The sequence below is a fragment of the Rhagoletis pomonella genome, unplaced genomic scaffold (genome assembly GCF_013731165.1).
Source record: "Rhagoletis pomonella isolate Grant_MI unplaced genomic scaffold, Rhpom_1.0 Rhpom_scaffold_03516, whole genome shotgun sequence".
NCBI classification, from domain to species: Eukaryota; Metazoa; Arthropoda; class Insecta; order Diptera; family Tephritidae; genus Rhagoletis; species Rhagoletis pomonella.
In genome coordinates, this window is record NW_023462068.1 from 1 (window position 1) to 17,248 (window position 17,248).

Consider the following 17,248-nt stretch of genomic DNA (forward strand, 5'->3'; position numbering starts at 1 on the left):
TCTTCATCTTCATCTTCATCTTCATCTTCATCTTCATCTTCATCTTCATCTTCATCTTCATTTTCATCTTCATCTTCATTTTCATCTTCACCTTCATTTTCACCTTCATTTTCATCTTCACCTTCATTTTCATCTTCCCCTTCATCTTCATCTTTATTCAAAACCATTTTTTTTATACTCATATTGGGGTACTTTAATAAATAATTTGAATTTGATTTTCGTACGTATGGCAACCCTTTAAAAAACTAAAATCATATTACACATCTACAGGTCCAGCCCTTTCATTTGACACCTCATTTTTGAAAATCGAACGAACGATAAAGATTTTATGACTTGGTGTTAAATATTTAACGCAACCCTCTGCGCCAGAGAAATTTTGAATTCGATTTTCTAACACATGGCAACTCCTTTCATGGAGCTAAAGTTATGTTGCAGACCCGAAGGACGAGGCCTATATATAAAAATATGTATAAAAGAAATTATAGAAATTGATTTTCGGGCGCTATGATCTGTTTTGCTGGACGTGTGGAACTCTCTAATTCCTACTCCGGACCACCTCTAATTTTTAAGAGAAATTGCGCCAGCCATTACTTTTGTAGGCTCGAAAAGGGCATTATAATTATTAATGTTCTAAGTTAATGACCACATTATCTTAAATAAATAACGACACGATTTTGAAAACTATGTAAACATATTAGCCGTTTATGTGTACTTACCAGTCTTCGACATCTATATTAGCTTTATTGCAAAAAGTCAAAAGATCATTTATTAAAAAGTTTGTCACCAGTTTAGCGGGCATATCAGAACGGTGCTCCATTATATTTAAAAAGTATTGCAACAAAATGGCTTCATTCTAAAAAAACAAAGTAGAAAATTTTGATAAACTTGTATTAGTTAAGAGCGTGTCAGACGTGCCAAATTGAGAAAGATGAATTTTATTTCGATGTGTGAACAGCCAGAAGGACCTTTCAATTTCAGAAATAAAAGTTGCTCGATGTGACTGTAATTGAGAGAGTGCAAATCGATTTCGCAAACACGTTTCAATTTGCTCGTGCTGCACTAGCTATCTGCAATTCGTCTTTCGGAAATAAAAAAAACCTCTTTCGAAACACATTTCACATGAAAGGTGTGACTGCTCATGCAATTGCTTTCTGAACTTTCTCAATTTCATAGCCTTTTCGAAATATATTGCATACGAAATATATTGCCACGTCTGACCCGCTCCTTACTTCTTCATTGCTTGCTAACTCTTACTGCAAACCATTTTAAAGAATAAAATATATTCTTATATTAGCTTACCACAAGTATAACAGCTAGATCTTGATTTAACTGATATTTTTTGATTAGATTTGATCTGGTATCCTCTGGCAGTTCAGGTAGTTCCTTTACCATTGATGCTACGGATAGAAAGTCTGTACAAGAGGTCGTTGTTTTATTTAAATCTAAACGTAGCGGCGGTAAATTTGGTTCTGGCATAAATCGATAATCTTGCAAAACTTCTTTATCACGCATAGGCACCGTGCATCGCGTGGTTGCATCCCATGCCCGTGTCTCATTTGTGATAACGCCTCCCTTGGATACAACTCCAAATTGGCGTTGTATTTCGAATGTGATTGCCTGAGAAATACTCCGCACTGAACCAATGTTTTTAATTTCAGTACGGACTCCTAAAGGTTCCCCATTCTTGTGAATTGATATATTAGCATCAACGCGAAGAGCTCCCTCTATGTTGTAGTAATGAGTAAATAATGCGAATTATATACATAATTGAAAATACTAACTAACCTTCCATTTTGCAGGAACATGACTTTAAACACTTAAGAATCAGTATCAATTCCTTTACTAAGGATGCTGCTTCCTCGCCAGTTTCTAAATCTGGAGCAAACACCAGTTCTATAAGTGGCGCACCAGCCCGGTTGAGGTCAACAAGGCTTCTATAAAATATAAAATAAAACAAATTTGCGTAATTTTAGCTATTCTTGCTACATTTTAGCTGTTACAATTATGTGCATACCAAAGCTGGGTAATTTTTGATTACGATTACATTTCAATTACGATTCAGTCACGTAGACCCGACTGTCGTGGGAACGCTCAAAATATTATGATTACAATTAATGTAATCGTAATCAAGAAAATGTTGATTGCGATTTTCTGATATTCTGTAAAGGTTTGATTGTTAAATTTTAAGGATTACAATTAAAGTATTCGCCATCAAGCATGTTATTATTACAATTACAGTAATAGTAGTGCTGAAAATTTTCAGAATTACTATTACAGTAATCGTAATACTAAGTAATCCAAATGTAATCGTAATCATAAAGTGCCCAGCTCAGGTACATACCTCTTTAATTCTTCGTCGTGCAAAGATTTTCCACTGTCTTGTTCCAATTGTAGTTGTAATAACCGAGCTTTCTTATAGTAAGTTTTTTTTTCCCGGCACAATAACTGGAAACATCAGCTCGCCATCATTCGCCAAGGCTGCTCTTTGTTGTGTTATTTGGTATCCAACCTGTCAGGAAGCTTTATAAGAGTGTAAACATTCAAGGTGAGAAGGACAAACCGGTAAGTCCGCATAGAAATAATGTTTACGGTCAAACATAGACGTTTCGTTGACACGACATCCGAGCGCGACAGCTGTCTTTACTCCAAGTTCAACGCATTTCCGATTAAGAGCCTGTATAAAATGTATATAGCTGATATTAATACATATACATGTATATATATAGGGCGCGTTCAGAAATGCATCAAGCCAAAGCATCAGTCTTTTATTTCTAAACTATAATTGATGGAAATTTCAAATATGCGCAACCACGGTTAAAAGCCGAATTGGAACTTAGTTGCTCAAATAAAACATTTCCATCAATTATAGTTTAGAAATAAAAGACTCTGATGCTTTGGCTTGATGCATTTCTGAACGCACCCATAATGTATATTTTTTCTGCATGTAACGGAGCCATACTAATCTGAGTAATTAGTGATCTGAAAAACAATCATTTCTTACTGGCAATGTACCCGGCAGAGAAGCATCTAAATACGAGACCGCTGTATTAAGCGGCGCTCCAAATACATTGTTGCTTCCAGAGAAGAGTTTTGAATCAGTTAGTAGTTGCGCGTGCACCTCTAAGCCAACGACGCTCTTCCAGTTCCTGGCAAAAAGAACATTAATGAATCGAATTTGTGTTTTGACAAGCTACATTATTTATGTGCCTTGTGTTTTGAAAGGGTACATACTCGATAAAAGCTTTTGTGGTTTGTATTTGACTTGAAAATCCTCTGGAGAGTTTTTTTCTTAAAAGTCTTTGATACATTTGATGTTGTTAATTATTAAAATGCAGCGAATTTTAAAATATGCAACACAGCCCCGATGTTTAGGAGGTTTTTTGGAGAAATTACGAAAGAGCGGAATTGGAAGAATATACAGCTGATGGCAAAACAGCTGTTCAAAAATAATAGGTTTGTTCCTTGAGTGGTTATAGGTTGTTTCCCGTACGCAATGCGGGATCTCACGGGTAGGGAAGCGCGATACCGATACGATATTCAATATCGATACAATATTTTGTTCGATATTTATAATATCGGAAAATTTTCTCCCCAAACCCTCCCCACTAGAAAGCGGACATTCCCCGCTTTCAAACAGGCGTACGCCCCTCTTGGGCTCCCCCCACAGGCCCCTAGGGAACCGTTTGAAAAAGGGGGGAAACACGGAATTTTCTTAGGCAAACTGAGCAGTTTGAAGTGGAATATGACCCAACTAACAGAAACCGTGGGATTTTTTAATAAAAGAAATTATGGCAAATTAGATTTCGGGCGATTTTGAATAAAGAATAAAAATTAAAAATAGAAAAAACAAGTTTTTATAATTAATAATGTTCTTTTTAACAAATGTATTTTTGCTTAGAATTCCTTTCTGCGTAGGCGGCCTTCGGCCGCACTTAGGGATTATAACCCCCAGGCAGTAGAATTCTCCTTTCTGTGTTGCCAAAGAAGGAGGGCTGAACACCTTTGTATATGCTTCTGGGTTATATAGTTTCTGTCTCTCATTCTTTTGTATATTTTGGAGTTTGACAGCTGAACTCCGCCATTTAATTTGCATATGCAACCAAAGTCAGACTCGTGATTTTGAAGGTGTTTTTATTTAATGAATTGTGATTAATTGGTAAATATTAAAGTCGTAAATTAAGTTATAGCTAATCGAGTGAAGTGTAAAGTGAAGGGGAATACAAAAATGTATTGGTTTAGTGGCTGCTTTAAGGAGAATAGGAGAGATAAATGTACGCTAATTTCCGAATTTTACAAAAAAAGGGCATATTTCAAACCCAATTTGTAAATAAATTAGTGTCCAAATCTTACAACAGTGAGTGCTAAAATAATGCGTAGACCCTTGACTACAAGCGTGTGGAATTTTTTTTGGATCGGGCCACCCGGTGACAAGAATTGTTAACATTTTTTGGTAATAAAATTTTCCGGTCACAAAATCTTCGGTAACGTGCAGAATAGACCTGTTATATGCAAATTCTTGGAAATTGAATTTTGGTTTCAAAAATTAGATTTTAAGTTATAAAGATTGAAAATATATCAACAGGCCACTCACTATTTCTTAAAAGCAACAAGTAAATGCAGGCGCATGTGAACACAAAACAGCTGATATGCACTTTGACACTGGCTGTTTCGGGCGGGAAGAAGAAGACACTTACGATCCAATACGTTCCAATTTTCGCTCTATTACCCATTTTGTTGAGTACGGGAAAGATTTCTGGGTCTATTTTGGGCACCCGCGGGATCCCGCGTTGCGTACGGGAAAAAACCCATGATCCAACTACACAAGATCTGACAACATGAAGTAAAAGAAAAAAGAAATTTTCTGCCTAATTTCGGCGCCATGTTATTTTCTGTGAAAAGTAAACAAAGAATACAAAGACGAAGCATAAACAAAAATATGCAGGCAATGTCAGATCTGTTCTAATTGGTTCATGATTTAGACTTTAATGCAGCATTCCGAATGCAATATTTAGAATTTTCGAACATAGTTTTTTGAAGAGCTTTCATGCTATCACATTTAGCAAATGTACATTTACGCGAGTTCGCAATCGTTCGCTTTTGACAATCGGTCGCTTATTCAGATCTGTATCTATAACAATCAATTCTCAAGCAGAATATAATGTGTAGAACCCTTTTTACTCTGCGGCGTCACGCAAGCGAGATTTGCCAGTACGTGAAGACGGTCGGTAAAGTTTCAGGTGGCATCACTAATGTTCTATTCTACTTGTCGTATTAATCATCTTATTTGTTTGACATTTGCAAAATATTAGAAATTGGGAACGTAATTGCTTCTTTCTCTTTAATTTTCTACACTGTTGGGTGAATGAAAAGTTAAAATGAGGTGTTTGGAAATAATTTTCCGCACAATACAATTGTAGTTCTAGTTCCGATATTTTGGTGGATATGATGAAACGACCGGATGTAAATTGGAAGATTTTTATGCTTTATATTTACGGTCATTTCCACATGTTTGTAAATGTTTACAATCATTTAGAAGATAGAAAAGAAATAGATGAACAGTCGTAGTTGGAGTAAAGGCCCGAAATTTTAGCGACACAACCGATAAAAAAATCAACGTCAACTATTAGCATGGATGTGGAAAGGGTGTTTGTCGATTTGGAGTCGAATCAAATACACGAGTGCGAGGAATCCAAGCGAAAACTGGTGGAATTGTTTACACAAAGTAAGTTCATTTATTTGTTTACAATGTTGTTTATTTCAGTAAATTTTTTACAGACAAAGAGACATGGCCTGTTCACTATATGATGGAGTATTATTACAAAACAGGTTCCCAACGAATTATGGAGGTTTTGGTCAAAGTACAACCGCCGCACGATGCATTCATTTTCGACCGTATATCTGATTGGCTTAAATTACAAACACATCGCTTACAGGCTTTAAACTTTTTATTTTTTGTTGTTCGTAACAATCCGACTTGGTTATTCAAAGTTGAAAAACATCGCCTTATAAAAGATATGTTTAAGCTTTTGATGGTATGTATTTATTACTGCTATTGTGGTACATTTTATCAAATTAAACTTTTAGACTGAAAAGGATATCGTACCACTAATGAGTGCGCTACTTTGTATCATAACATTATTACCCATCATACCTAACTTGGTTCCAAATATGTTAGGCGATTTATTTGAAGTCTTCGCGCATTTAGCAACTTGGAACTGTCAGAATCCCAAGGGATTACCAGATGATAAGCTTGTGCACCTACAGTTGGGATTACAAATGTTGTTTCATCGTCTTTACGGGATGTATCCTTGTAACTTTTTAGCCTTTCTAAGTGATTTTGTAAAAAAAGAAAAAGGTGCTATTTTCCACCACACAATCAAACCTTTGTTAGAGACAGTGCGGATGCATCCAATGCTGGTAACAGCGACAATAGATAGTGAAGTTAATCATGGTCGCTGGAAAGAAAAGGAGCCTCATGACGTCGTTGAGGAGTGCGCGAGATTATCTCTTCCCATGCTTCATCAGGTAAATTATTTTAAATACTAGAGACTTGACCTGCCAATTTTTCGAACATAGGATTTCAACTCTGAGCAAATGGTTTCAATATCAAGAGGACTTATGGAAGCGCCAGGAGAAGCCCGATTTATGTTGGAGTTGAAGAGAAGCAATGATTCCAACTCGGCCTACAAGTCAGATAAGGTTTACTACACCGCTGAGCATATAAGGGACCAGCAGCAGCAATATCACATACGAGGCAGTAATGGTCCAATGTGGCAACATGACTTTGATGCAAATAGAAACATGAGTGGTGCTATTTGGAGCCCTTACAATGAAATAACAGCATCCGGACAAATGCCATTAACACCTACACCTTGTTATATGCTACCATTACCGCCTGCGGGTGCCTTCGTTTCCAGCATCTCCAATCAAGTTGCGGGTCTTACAGGTTCATCTCCGCCTGAAGCCGCTGTAGAAGCAACGCCGGAGACAACACCTATGAAAGACTTAAAAGAGCATAAACAGCATATGACGAATCCTCATGCAGTGCGTGCCATTTTTGCTAGTCAACCTTCTTCGCCTTTACGCAAAGAGAATCAAAATCAATTCAATTTCTCCGATATGGCAACAGATGGCGGAGCTGTAACAGCAACAACGACGCTGTTTGAGCAAGAAGTAAATACACGTGTGGTGACACGCGTATCTACAACATACGATCGCAGATTACAACAGATTGTGCATGATCGTAGCCGATCACATAGCCCATTTCAAACGATTGAGGCAATGATGACCAAACAGCAAAATTCTTTTCGTTCACCCAACGAAATCAACTGTAAGTATTTAAAAAAAGAGCGGAATTGTTAAATTTTCGTTATTGCTATTTCTTTCAGCTAAATGTGGAACACCCGATGCAGATTTAAGTTGCATGACAAACAGCAATCACATGCTGTCGTCAAATGTGCCGACGCCTACACCTACTCCAACACCGACACAAGCATTAACTCCCTCTGTAACACCAACACCAAATTATACCGCGCAGTCAGGATCTATGGCGCCACTTTCAACATCAACATTATCGGCACTGGAAAATATTACAAAAGTTTGCAATGATTGCAATGAAACCGATCGATCTATGTGTACTGAGGGTGGGTTGCAAATTCCAACCAGCCGATCCATGCAACTTTTAATAGTAAAAGGCCTTAAGCGTCGTAGCCGTATGGTCAGCGACTGTTACAATGATTCAAGTTGTATGAGAGTAAGATTGAACAAAAAACATGCTGGAGAAATGGAGGCTGTTGAAACCGATATGAGGAATGTTCGGCGAACAAAGTCATGTTCAGCAATAAATTTGTTAACGTCAAAAACGGGCACAGAACAGATTCAAGATGACAGTGACGACGGAATTGCTAATAACGTTGCAAAGACGAACGCGAAGAATTTAACCATATTGCAGCATCGTTTGCAAAAAAGCGGAAAAATGTTAGCTATTGCAACTGCTAAGAAACAATTGCTTGATGGCGGTGCAGTGGTCAATTCGTTCAATCATGCTTCAACGCAGACCGTTGAAAATATTTCTCAAAATTACGAAAACTCTTTGTTTCAAATGTTGCTTGAGAGTGTGAATTTACGTAACGTGCATGAAAGGAATCAGCTGTATCCACAAGAGCTACTAGATCTGTATGTATCACGCAATTCGCGATCAAAAGACGGAAATGATATAGGGGGCCGACTGGATCAGGTATGGATGTAATTTGTTACACATGGAAGAATACTGTAGATAAACTTGTTACTAATTTTTATAGGAACAATTTCAACTGCTCTATTTACAATTGCAATACGAGCGACATCGTCGTGAAATGCACGCGGAAAGAAACAGACGTCTAATGGGACGAAGTCGCGATAAGCGCAGTGTTGAAATGGAACGTGATCGCTTGCGTGAACAAGTTAAAAGTATCACCGCTAGGAACAAAGAACTACTGCAACAAATCGAAAATAACACCAAATTGCACAATGAGCGTGAGCAGCTCTACATAGATGAATTGACCCAGATCAAGTTTAAATACCAAAGTGAAATAGAGCAAAACAAGTGCCTTCGGCAGGCCAACGATAACTTACAAGTTCGTCTAAACGAAGAGTTAGCTAATCGAAAAGGCGACACGTACGAGTTAGAGGCTTTGCGCGGTCATATCTTTAATTTAACTTCAGAATTGCAGTTGGCACAACAACAAGCAGATATAGGACTACAATGTAAGCAAGAATTAGCACGTTTGGAAGCTGAATTCATTATTATGGGTGAGGTGCAAATTAAGTGCCGCGACCGACTTTCAGAAATAGATAATTTCAAAGCACGCGATGAGGAATTCCATATGTTCCAAAGTAACTGCAGTAAAGAGTTTAAAGGTGAGCCGACTTATAAATCACAATATAGGAATACGTGAATTTATAAAAACTCCAAGCGAAACTCTTACAGCTGCTTAAAATTTATTGGCTATTGTATATCATCGGAAAAAAAAAATAAAGTTGTTGCGAATTTGATTAGTTTATTTTATAGATGATTTAACACACATCCAAAATTTAAAAATTTAACTCAGTTCAGCTTTTTATAAAAGAAAAAAGAAAGCAATTTAATTCGCCCCCAAAGCCAACTCGTACAATATTTAAAGAGTGCAGAATTTTTTAAACTAGTATTTCTTTTTTACCATTTGCAAAGTGTTTGGATTGGCTAAATGATTCATTATACCCACAATAAAGTATAATTCGCTGGCCCTGAGGAAACAAGAAAACGTACACCATTGCTGATCCTTCATCGTTCTTTACTGTGGGTTTTGAAAATGATTAAAATGAGTAAATATTTTTTTTTTTTACCTAAACAATTTTAATTATAAAACTAAATATTTTACTAGACGTACGGGTTTCGCTTGAAGCTACTGTTTAATTGCAACTGAAAAAAAAATTTGGTTTGTCTTAGATTTGCGTCACGTTTTAGAAGAAAAAACTTCGCAATTGGATAGTGCAAAACATAAAATCAACGAACTACAAGCACAGCTCCAGACTAGCGAAAAAGTTATCACAGAACAAAAGCGCCTACTCAAAGCAGTGAAAGATGAATATGAGGAAGTTTTCAAGGTTTTTATGAACTTTTTTTTCGTATTTAACAAATCGCTATAAACATTCATTACTAAGGCTTTATGGAGTGCCTACTTACACGCGCCACAGTAACTTTTACCGTGGATCCACGGTAAAAATTACGCCGATAGAAGTTCTGCCCCATTCTCCGGCAACACAGAAAGGAGAATTCTGAGTAGTAAGGGTTATAATCCCTTATAAAGAAGTTCTGCACCACTTCTCCGGCAACACATAATCCACGTAATTTTACCGTAGATCTGCGGTATGTATGTAGACACTGCCAAAATTTTATTCGTCTCTATAAGACCTATTCATAGATCGAATGCAAATTCTCACAGAAAGGCTGTTGTTACGGCGATCTAATCTTGCTTAAGTAACCAAATATTACAATTCGGTATTCCACGTTCCCACGACTGTCGGGTCTACGTAACCGGAAGGACCCAGACATATATTTGGCCAAGGACTGTCACTCCAGCAACATTCCCCACAAACTCTTTGGGGAACTTGTATGCTACTACAACAACAACATTCGGTATCCCGTTCCCACGATAGTCGGGTCTACGTAACCGGAACGACCCAGATTTATATCTGACCAAAGACTTTCACTCTAGCAACACTCCCCAAAAACTTTGTATGCTGTTACAACAACAGCAGATTCCCAGGTAGTTGTTTTTGAGAATAAGTTTAAAATAGAGCTCGGAAGCAAAGCAAATAGGGAGATACATTCCAATGCGAGCACTGGCTCTTCCCTCCTTTTTACCTCCCTTTTATTAGCTCGGAATGTAGCTGTGTAATATTGATGCGCCTAAAAGATGCAGCGATTTCTATTCTTAAGTTACATACCTGATGACAGTACGAATAGAAATTATAATAGCGAGGTTTTAGTTTTTTAAACTATAATTTTTTATGTTTTTCTGTATGAAATTGTTCTTTTTGTTAAAAAAAAAACCTTTTGCTGGCAGCAATCACTACAACTTTTATTCTTGCGCCTAACTCGTTATAGAATGAATCATATTGCGAATAAGTATTTGCAAAAGAATTTAAAATAAGTATAATAATTACCGCTCGGCCGCTGTCGTGTAGTGGTAAGCAGTGCGCGATTTCACTCATCAGCACCTGGGTTCAAGCGCTGGTCCAAAGCAATATCGCAAAAAAAATATAGAAAAAAGGTTTTTTCTTAACAGCGGTCGTCCCTCGGCAGGCAATGGCAAACTTCCGAGTGTACTTCTGCCATGAAAAACAGCTTCTCGTAAAAATAGAATCGCCGTTCGGAGTCGGCGTAAAATTGTAGGTCCCTCCGCTTTGTGTGACAACGTCAAGGCGCACGCCACAAGTCGGAGGAGAAGCTCGGCCAAACACACATATGTATGTGTAAGCGCCAATCTATTATTCTTATTGTTATTATTATTATTATAATTACCAGCAAGCAGTAAAATGTTTGGCATTCACCCTTTTCTATTGCTGGGTATTTGTATTTGTAATTGTACATAGTTCCCACTGCTGAACTAATGCAAATTTTATTGCTTTTCTTTTATACAGTCGCTCAACAAGAAATATGATGTACAGAAAACCATTATAATGCAAATGGAGGAAAAAAATAATGATGTCTGTATTTAAACCACAAGGCGGTGTATTTTTAACTGCTTGTTCACCAGATACCGATAAGACCGGTAAGATGACGAAAATTTCGAATTTTTGTTAAATAAGTTAAAACTCAAATTGTATAGATGTTGCTTCATCTATGGATCGAAATTCGCCGCTGTCGACTTCTTTGGCTTCGAGTGAAAGTCTTTCTGCAAGTTTACGTTCCACAGAACTTCGGAATTTGCAGCAATTAGTTGAAACACCTACACTGGAGATAAGCGGGGGTGGCGGAGGAAATGGAATTCCCACTGTGGCTGTGAAGAGTAGTGCAAACATTATTGAAGGAAGGCGCTTCCCAGCACCGGATTTGGCTAGCTCTGCAATGACAGCTTCTGCAACCGCTGTGGCTAGTGCCATTAACATTGTAGCGAGTACAAGTTCTGCAGCGGCAGCAGCAGCAGTGGCGTCAACTTTGCAAGCCTCACCTAAGGCACAAAACTATGATCCATCAAGTGAAAAAGGCAGTCATATGCATCCGCATGTACATTTGCAACAATAACAAAGATAAAGAAGATAACAATACCTAATAAACATTTAATATAATTGCAATACGCGACTCAAAGTAAAGTAATCTATTGTGTTTATTTTAAAAAGGTTCGTGGGTTTGTAACATTTATGTATGTAAGTATGTAAACCAGAGAAGAAAGCGGACAGATCCCTTCCTCACATCCCTAGTGGAAAAAACTTTGGAAGTACCACTCCTTTTCAGCATGACGAAGCACCTCAAGATAGCCAATACCAACGTGGATTCCGAAAAATGCACATCACCACCACATAATTGAACACCATCCCTACACAGATTAGCGAGAGTCTCAACCAACGTCGACCTTGTGTTAGATCGGTCCTAGTAGCAGTTGACCCGGCGGAGGTATTCGCCACCCGTTCTGGACTCGTCGCCGGTCCGTCAAGCCGGCGTACTCTCCCCGACGCTGTTTAATTAATCTCTACATGATAAAACTCCCTCCGCCGCCTGCTGGAGTCACCTTGGTAAGCTACGCTTACGATTATACGGTAATAGCAACGATCTATCAAATTTCCTCACTGTTAGAAACATTTCTTCTCTGCGCACGTATCAGCCAACTGCAACAAATTACGAGCCAGGAAGAAAGTTCGCAAGTCCCAAGCCGTCAGCACCTGCGGAGCCGACAGGGAAAAATGAGGGAAAGTTTTTGAATTTCTCACACAAACTTTTTGTAGTACTAGGCATATATAACGCATTAGTTAACAAATAGTTAGTTAACAAACTGGGTAGGCGTATATAACGCATAGGGTAACAGAGAGGGTTTTTAATGGGTTGAGAGCAAGTTCTTGATCTTGTAACGTCGTAGTTAGGAGTGTATTGCAACTTGAAAGCAAGCTCTTGATAGTGTAACGTCCATGTTAGTGCCAGTGTATGAAGAATTTTCGTTTTTATTAAATAGTCTGGCAGCGCCGATCAGCTGATATTAAAGGTGAAATTAGTCAAGAATGCTGAACTTATACATAAACGCTGTCTGTATACGTAGAATTTCGGTGATACCGGAGCACTCAGTGTTGCTTACTACAGTGATGCCGCACATCAATACCTTTTCATAAACTTACCTCTTCAACTACAATTTTTCGTGCTATAGTAGATGCTAGCTAAATATAAACATATTATTTTGCAACAAAAAACTCATGTAACTCATACCAATGACAGTATGGATATCTGCGTATAATTTTAGTTAGTGTAATTTTTTACTTATTTCCGGCTAACACCTTCTTGTTAAATACACCTTGATTTCTGCGCTATGGGCTACGACTACAGAAAAATTCTGCGGTGTTGAGTTTTCATTTACATGGCGCCCTGGTACGATAGATCGTATCAGCTGACTCGGGTTTACGTACCGGTAGGTTTACGTTCTTGACTAATTTCACCTTAAATGATTAGGCCATCTACACAATCCCAATAAAAAGGGCGTAATGGGAAATCGGCAGAAGTGAACTGTTTTTTATTGCTGTTTTAGTAAAGAAAGCATTAAAAAGTAATTATGCTGGCCCAATATATGGACGAGTTTGAACAGGTAATAAATAATTTCCCAGCTTTAAAACGTTAATTAACTAATGCAATCCATAGGAACCTTTTGAAGTGTCGGAATTCATTGAGCGACTTACATGGCGCATTAATAACGAAGTTGGAATTAGTGGCAAAAATGCAGACGACTTCAATCCCGTAGCACTACATGATACTTTTATTCAAACCATAAAGGATATGAAGATTTTGCAAGAAAAACAGCAGACAAAGTGTGAACGGCTCGAAGAATCACTGCGCCAAGAACAAGCAACACACAACAAACAAATATGTAAGCTGCAGGAGCGTCATCAAGTTGCAATCGACTGGTTTGGGCAACTAGATGAGAAGATAAATTCTGTTGCAGGTAAAATTATACACCTTGGTGAGCAGCTTGAAAATGTTAATACACCACGTAGCCGGACTGTAGAAGCACAAAAATTGCTAAATCATATGTCTGAGTTCCTGGTGCCTGGTCCAATACTCAACGATATTTTCACCGATCCAGCGCGTCTATACGAAGCTGCTGATGTAATTCAAAAACTTTATACCATATCACAAGATTTGCCGATCGAAAAGTTTGCTGAATCGAAGCGAAAAATCGAAAAAATGTATGACGATGTTGAACGTCGTCTGATTGAAGAGTTTGCCACAGCACAAAAGTGTGAAGACATAGAGAAAATGAAAAAGTTAGCGCAGATTTTATCTCAATTTAAGGGCTTCACTCAGTGTATTGATGCATACATCGAACAAAGTCAAATGGTAGTATGAATAATCCGTTTTTATATACAGTATTTTTAACATTATTATTATTAATTCGCCAACAGACTCCCTATGGAGGAAAGGATATATTTATCGGAATAGCACCCATGTGCAAGCATCATAATGAGATTATCAAAAAAGTCTTTGCCAATCCAGCTCAAGTGATGTCGAAGTTTATACTCAATATATACCAATTGAAGTTGCATCAGTATGCGTTAACTAAATTGGATGATAAGAGGGATGAGGAAAAATACCTACGAACACTATATGAATTGTATTCGCGGTAAGTTTTCACTCATGAAATAGGAATCTATTCAGCCACGGTGTAGAACTAAATCAATGCCAGGCACCCCCAAGGGTACTAATTGCCTGGCACTGATTTAAATTAACGCAGCCTTTTCATGGCATGCCCATTTTTTTATATGCATATGTGAATAGCAATTTTTTTTTACAGAGGTTTGTATTTCTATTCTTTATTTATGTTAGTTTTATAGCAGCCTGCCTTTTGCAGTAAATTAATCTTAATAATTTATTAATCTCTCCAATAAAGTACTTTAAAATTGTCGGCGGATCTACAAATCTATATGTCTGTAATGGATGATGATCTGTTGCAAAAGTTAACACAGCAAATTTTTACAAAACATTTAGCAAATTATGTGGAAATTGAGTCAAGGTGTCTCACAACCAAATGCTCAACCGAATTGGAGCGTTTTTATGTTAGCAAGAAGCATCAAAAGAAGCCAACAGAACGTTTTCAAGAGTTAAGACGTGATATGCAGGCATTAATTGGTACACGTGCGAACATTAATATTGCTCAGATTGAAGATTATGGTGGAGAGACGTTTCTATGTGAGGAGTTAGCAATAAATATGCTACAGGAGGCGAAGGCTGCGCTTAAACGATGCCGCTTACTTTCAAGTGCGATTGAGTTGCCAACAAATGTGATAAAATTAAATGACATTTTACTGCGCTTTCTCATGCACGAACACGTAGTGTATGCTTTGGAGCTTGGCCTACAAGCGATACCGATAGCAGAAGGCAAAACGTTCCCGCAACTTTATTTTTTTCGATGTGGTGCAAAAGACTAATATTATAGTACATCTGCTTGAAAAACTCTCGAATAGTGCCGTCATTCCTTGTATAATGTAATAACTTAAAATCAAAAATGGAATTTCAATTAAAAACTTATAAATTTATATTCTATAGAAATACCCCGAAATACTCGGATTATATGTTCAAAAGGCGTTTGCTCATGGAACAAATTGAAAAATCTTTAGATCAGGGCCTTGAGCGTTCTATTAACGCTGTAATCAGCTGGGTAAAACTATATTTACAAAGCGAACAAAAGAAAACAGATTATAAGCCGGAAACAGACATGGATACAATTTCGTCGGCGGTAAGTGACCATAAATCATATGAGCCCCTAGTACAGACACATTTAAAGCGGACTTCAACGGCTAAAATCACATTTTAAAATAAAAATGGAGATACAATTTTTTGAAAAAATGTGCAAAAAGTGGCCGTAATTTGTTGAAACTTTACTCCCACAAGTATTACTTCCCGTTGATTTCAAAAATGGAATCGGTTTGTCTTTTTGTACCGGCTACCAATTTTGAAAAAAAACCCGAGTTTTTAGGGCCGGTTAACAATTTTGAGAAAAGCGGAGTGATCACGCCCATTTTTTTATTATGGATATTCAATACTGATTTAGTTTTTCTTTACCGGTAACTGTCTTCGAAAAAACCGGAATTGGACTACCGGTTACCAATTTATCTAAAAAGCGGAGTGGTTCCAGTCATTTTTTAACTTACAAAGATTTCTCTTCAGCTATATTAGTCTCAAGAATAACAGTTAAAAATGAAAAAAAAATATCGAAAAATTATCAAAGAGCAAAATCTCCATGAATGAATCTCCAAATTATAGAGATGGCTCTTGATCAAAAAATAAAAATCTTCCAAGTAAAGCTCTCCTAAAAGAATTTTCGGTTCCTACAAATGCCTATAACTGCGGTAATTTTAAATCAACAACTTAACAAGTAATTTTTATCAAAAAAAAACTGGCTTCAACTGTCATATAAAATATATATATATATATATATATATATATGTATATATATATATATCTCATGATCCACTGATCGGATCTTAACCAGATTAGTATTGGACAAACTCTGAGACACTACCTTTCCGATGCAAAAAGAATTATCGATTGACGTGGTCCAAAGTTATGCGGTAACATACATAAAAAAATAAAAATAAAAAATTTTCCCACGAACTGATAACCTGCTCCTTTTATGCAAGTCGGTTAAAAAACTGTCTGAATTTTAACTTTGCAATATACTAAAACATGATTATTTCTTAAAATCGATTAAATTGATAATAAACCAATTATTTTCGAGCTTTATTTTTTCTTATACTATATGTATGTATGTATGGTTTGCTCTTTATAGGCTTGCCTTCAAGTTGTGCAAAACTTGCAACCTGCTCTAAAGCAGGCAAAGCGGTGCGTAGATGGTGACAATTTACAAAGCGTCCTGCATGAGTTTGGTGTGCGCTTTCATCGCGTCATCTACGATCATTTGCAAACCATGCAATACAATACGGCTGGTGCTATGTGTGCCATCTGTGATGTAAATGAGTATCGTAAATGTATTCGGGAGTTGGAAAATCCACTGGTAACACAACTTTTTGATATACTACACGCATTGTGCAACCTTTTGCTAGTGAAACCAGAAAATTTGCAAGAAGTTTGCACCGGAGAGACTTTGGTAAGAAAAAAAAACTGAAATTATTGCATGGTCGGTATTGATTTACGTATTTTTTGTAAATTTGTTAATGGATATGAGCAAATTTCACGAGTTGTTACATTGTTTGACAAGAATGTCTTTTTGGTCGAAAATGGTGGCACACTTACATATCTTAGACAATGCCATTTTCTAAAAAACAATACTCCATCGCGAAATTGTATTTACATACATACATAAATAAAAACTTAGGAAACAAATACCAAAAAAAAAGTAAAAATAACTCGAATTCATATACCTACGGTGACCATATTTATGCGAGCCGAATACGGAGCAAAAAATAATTTTGCTAATTTTTTCCATAAAAGCTAACAGATCTTAACATCTTCTTAAATGATCTTAGATGTATGTATTAGCACTGAAACATCATCCTTATAGTAACATCA

The 17,248-nt window shown here is 37.1% G+C and overlaps 3 protein-coding genes across 3 annotated transcripts; 2 read left to right on the forward strand and 1 right to left on the reverse strand.

Moving 5' to 3' along the window:
- Positions 1 to 716: 716 nt before the first annotated feature.
- LOC118754184 (glutamyl-tRNA(Gln) amidotransferase subunit B, mitochondrial-like) lies at positions 717 to 3,434 on the reverse strand (the record flags this gene model as incomplete). The annotated part of the gene is given in 8 exon segments (XM_036489049.1): positions 717 to 853; positions 1,300 to 1,724; positions 1,786 to 1,934; positions 2,342 to 2,430; positions 2,432 to 2,509; positions 2,561 to 2,674; positions 3,002 to 3,146; positions 3,232 to 3,434. Coding segments are annotated over 8 exon segments (1,214 nt in total), but the record flags the coding sequence as incomplete, so codon positions are not given.
- A 1,857-nt stretch (positions 3,435 to 5,291) lies between these two features.
- On the forward strand, positions 5,292 to 11,794 carry LOC118754185. Its single transcript, XM_036489050.1, is given in 10 exon segments — positions 5,292 to 5,722; positions 5,776 to 6,032; positions 6,085 to 6,525; positions 6,577 to 7,330; positions 7,389 to 8,236; positions 8,301 to 8,898; positions 9,467 to 9,624; positions 11,164 to 11,217; positions 11,219 to 11,294; positions 11,352 to 11,794. Coding segments are annotated over 10 exon segments (3,696 nt in total). The 5' UTR covers positions 5,292 to 5,628; the 3' UTR covers positions 11,768 to 11,794.
- A 1,280-nt stretch (positions 11,795 to 13,074) lies between these two features.
- LOC118754183 (exocyst complex component 5-like) lies at positions 13,075 to 16,826 on the forward strand (the record flags this gene model as incomplete). Its single annotated transcript, XM_036489048.1, is given in 7 exon segments — positions 13,075 to 13,310; positions 13,364 to 14,059; positions 14,125 to 14,342; positions 14,610 to 15,120; positions 15,122 to 15,204; positions 15,266 to 15,455; positions 16,509 to 16,826. Coding segments are annotated over 7 exon segments (2,049 nt in total), but the record flags the coding sequence as incomplete, so codon positions are not given.
- Between the last annotated feature and the right edge of the window lie 422 nt (positions 16,827 to 17,248).